Source organism: Propithecus coquereli, unplaced genomic scaffold (genome assembly GCF_000956105.1).
Source record: "Propithecus coquereli isolate 6110/MARCELLA unplaced genomic scaffold, Pcoq_1.0 Scaffold172, whole genome shotgun sequence".
In the NCBI taxonomy this organism is placed as follows: domain Eukaryota; kingdom Metazoa; phylum Chordata; class Mammalia; order Primates; family Indriidae; genus Propithecus; species Propithecus coquereli.
Genome location: NW_012141858.1, coordinates 489168 through 493228, shown reverse-complemented (window position 1 = coordinate 493228; position 4061 = coordinate 489168). Strand labels below are relative to the sequence as shown.

At 40.3% G+C, this 4061-nt stretch overlaps 1 protein-coding gene across 1 annotated transcript in view; it reads right to left on the bottom strand.

The window, feature by feature from the left end:
• Positions 1-3812, bottom strand: part of HELB (helicase (DNA) B) — a 41156-nt gene extending 37344 nt beyond the window's left edge. The window contains 3 exon segments of the mRNA XM_012642011.1: positions 176-345; positions 1267-1677; positions 3626-3812. Of these exon segments, the coding sequence (XP_012497465.1) occupies positions 176-345; positions 1267-1677; positions 3626-3812 (768 nt within the window).
• Between the last annotated feature and the right edge of the window lie 249 nt (positions 3813-4061).

The window sequence follows — 4061 nt, the reverse complement described above, 5'->3', positions numbered from 1 at the left end:
TGCAAAAGAGCCATGGGCATAAGAATTAATGTTTAGCTGTAACACTCGAAGAAAAATAAATCAACACTGGGTCCATACAAATTTTTTTTCCACTGAAAGAGATGCAAAAATTGTCAAACTTGAGAAATCCCGCCTTACACAAGCTTACTAAATGCCGAGCAAATGTCTTACTTACTTTACTAAATCCAAGTTTCCATGGATGCGTACCTAAAATTTCTTCTATCTTTGCCAACAACTCTTTAGAAGCTGAGTCGATGAGCCATTTAAAGTGTCGAGGCAGCAGGATTGGAAGGAATTCCATTATTTTCGGAAACTTTAAAGCTGTCATTACATTTATAAATGGAACTATAGGATACCAGAAAGGAACAAAAAGAACAAAGTAAAACATACAAATGAGCCCAAAGAATGACTGATTCGAAGGACTTTCTCATTTAGCACAACCAGTTCAAGAAATCCAAGTCAAAAAGAGATCAATAAATTTGCTTTAACCAGTAAGAAAATTGATCATATTATGACAACTGCTTCTGTACTGAGATGGTTTTCATTATGTTTACCACCAAAATTTATGTTCTTTAACTGCTTAGATAACTACTTCTTAGCCTTTTGTTTCCTGTTGCTTGCAGTAGAATCAGAATAAAAATTTTGACTCAATTATATAAAGATAAATTTAAAGCTAAGGATAAAAAATAAATCATTTACATATTGACCTTTATTTTCATTTTTCCCAACCGTAATCTTGATTCTTTTTGTCATTGAAGTCAACTGTTGCACCACCAAACTTATTTGATACATCTAAGAAATGAAATATTATATATATATATACACATACATATATGGATGTCCAGATAACAAGCCATATTAAAAAATTATTGGAAACCATTTTGGACTGAAAGCTTTCCAAAATGGATTACTTGTATCCTTGTCTTTCTCCTCTGCCTCCTTAAACAAATAATTAACAACTGAATTTTTTATTAATGACTCAAAGTAATCCCTATGAACACAAAAGTTAAAGAGAGAGAGTCACAATTTTAGAGCTGGAAAGAAACTGGCAGGATCTTAAAGGTCACCTCACACAATCCACTCATGTTACAGATGAGAAACCTGAAATGTCAATGGCAAATTCCAAAAGCAACATAAACACAGCTTTCAACAAATTAATTTTAAAAAAGAATACTATGCCAAAATATGACAGTGGTAGTATTTCAAACACTCTAGTCATTAAGTATCTCAATTATACTAAAACTCGATGACAAACATCACACTTACTTTTGTTTTCCATAAGAAGACTCATCTCACAATCTGGTAGCAACTCTTCCTGTTCATTCTGTGCAGATTGTTTTTGATCTTTCCTTCTCTTTTCTTTATAAAAAGTCCTTAATGTTTCCCTAAGATTTTCAAAGTTTAGGTCATTATAGCTTGACACCTCATTTACCCATGCTAAAAATTTAATGCGATCATCATCATGGACCTCACACTCTTTAAGAAAGACAGAACAGGTTTGTTCTTGATCTGGTGGCGACATATCAGACTGTAAAAAATAAGACGGAAATCCTTGAACTTGATAGCACCTCGATCCCACAGGCTTTACTTGTACCTTCACTCGCCACCAAGGACCCGTTATTGGAAAACGTCCAAACACAATACATCGTTCTTGAGTGTTTTCATCAGGAATTAAAACTAAAAAAAAAAAAGTTAACTTAGATTTAAAAACCTCTTCCCCAATGTTTCATCAAACTTGCCACTGTCTGTAATTCTCTCCATAGTACCCTATACAGACATTTATTAGGGTGTCTATAACACTTTATCCTGCCTGTTTTTCTGTCTCCCTCTACTACACTGTAAGCTCTCTATAGCAGGACAGTGTTTTATTTATCTTTCTATTTCAAAAGGTAAGCACAGTACAAGTTAAATGTCTGTTGTTCCTCTTCTAAAACTAGTCCCTTCTCTGCTATTCTGACCTCAGTCAACACTGGCCTTCATGCAGTTTCTAAAAAAAAAAAAAAAGCCCAAGTTGTTTCACTTTCCTTAAATATTCTCCTCCTTACTGTTTACAACATTTTCTACAGACCTCAGCTTAATTTTCACTTCCTCAAGAAAGTCTTCCTTGAATCTCATGAATATAACATCTCAACACACTACTTACTATTCCTTCTAACCACTAAGTAATATTATAGTTACTTCCTTGAGTATTTAAAGAATATCTGTTTAATTCACTAGAGGGTAAGCTCCATTAAGACAGCAAACCTTGTCATTTTATCTCTCTGGGTCATCCCAGTGCCAAACACCTTGCTTGAAACATTCTAGCCCGTTGATGATGCTTTAGAATGAATGACTAAACCCTTCACAAATACTTGAAAATTTTCTGTCTAAACCTACACTGTCCTCCTGTTAGGGACAGAAAAACAAGTGAGAGGTAACGGAAATCAGAAAAACAGAAAGGAGAAAGCAATTATAGAAAAACAATAAAGAGGAAATGGTTGCAGAAAAATATAAAGAGGGAATGGTTATTTCAGTCTTAAAGAATGGGGTAATTAGGCCACGGAACATGGACCACCAATCAGAGAACAGCTATGGAATTATCCCCATCATATATATAATAGAAAAAATGATTGGAACATAATCTCTAAGCCATGTCCATACCTGGAAAGAATTCAGTTCCCAAAACAGTGACATATAGTTATGAATAATTATAACTAACCTTTACCTAAATTACTAGCATATAAAAGGAAAAACCTAGAAGTAGACAGTGTCCTCTCCACTTGTGGAGACAGATCCATTCCCCCTTAGGAAATGTACTTTCCTTTCCCTTTCCATCCTTAAACTTTCCTTACAATAAATTCTTCACATATATTTGTTGAGTGTCCGTCATCCCTCTCCATGGAATGGGCTAAGGCTTGTGATTCTTCCAAGCCCAGAGCCCAGGAACTGGGGCAACACTTTAAAGTCCAGCTGTGGACCGAATAGGACTGTGACACACCTACATGTGGCTACTTAAATTAAATTGAAATAAAACTTAAAATTCGGCTCTTCAGTTACACTAGATGCATTTCAAGTTCTAAATAGCCGCATGTGGCTAGCGGCTATTGTATTGGACGGTGCAGATATAAAACACTGCCATCGTTACAGAAAGTTCTACTGAACAGCACTGGTCTGCACATTACAATATTCTTAATTATCAGTCACAAAGTCCACATAACAGGTATAATTTACAGCACAGGAAACTACACAAGGTTAAAATCAACCACAAGGTTATTAACACAGGTTAATGAATCACCAATGCATGGAGGTATACCTTGTGGGTTTTTTCCCCCCTAAGAAGCCGAAGAATAATCATGTATTGCACTCCAGGCAGTATAGGGTAATAGTTAGAAGTCCTGATTCTGGGTAGCAATACAGGCTCGACTGTTTCCTCAGCTGTAAAACTACCTCAAAGAACTGTGAACATGAAGATGAGATGATACAGGTAAGGGGCAAGCTTAACAAGTCTCTGCCATTGTTATTACTTGATCCTAAGCAGGATGGAGCAGCTAGGCCATCTCGAAGGGCGCCTTGCTCAGGACAAAGCCAGAATGGGAAACTCCTGGTTCAGCCCCCAATCCCCCCCGTGGGGCGGGAGCTTCCTCACCGCGGAGGCGCCCAGGGAGGCGGCCGGCCTTCACGCCCCCACTGCAGAGCTCCTCTGCGTCCACGAACACCGCGTCCTCGTCCTCCTCCACGTCCTCCCTTAGCAAGTCATCGTCCTCCTCCACCAGGTCCTTGGGTGGGAGCAGGGGTCCCTGCAGTTCGCGCAGGTGCTGACTCGACCCAGCCATCCTTCTCCGGAACTCAACACAAGCAACTCCGAAAAACCCGCGCTGACCGCCTTGCCATGATCGCGCAATCAGCGCCGCCGCCGCCGCCGCCGCCGGGAGGTGTCGGCTTCCGGGAGCGCGCGGGCGCCGGTCAGCGTGCGTGACTCCGCCCCAGGGGCGCGAGCGGGGAGGGCGCGAGCGGGGAGGGCGCGAGCGGGGAGGGCGCGAGCGGGGAGGGCGCGAGCGGGGAGGGCGCGAGCGGGGAGGGCG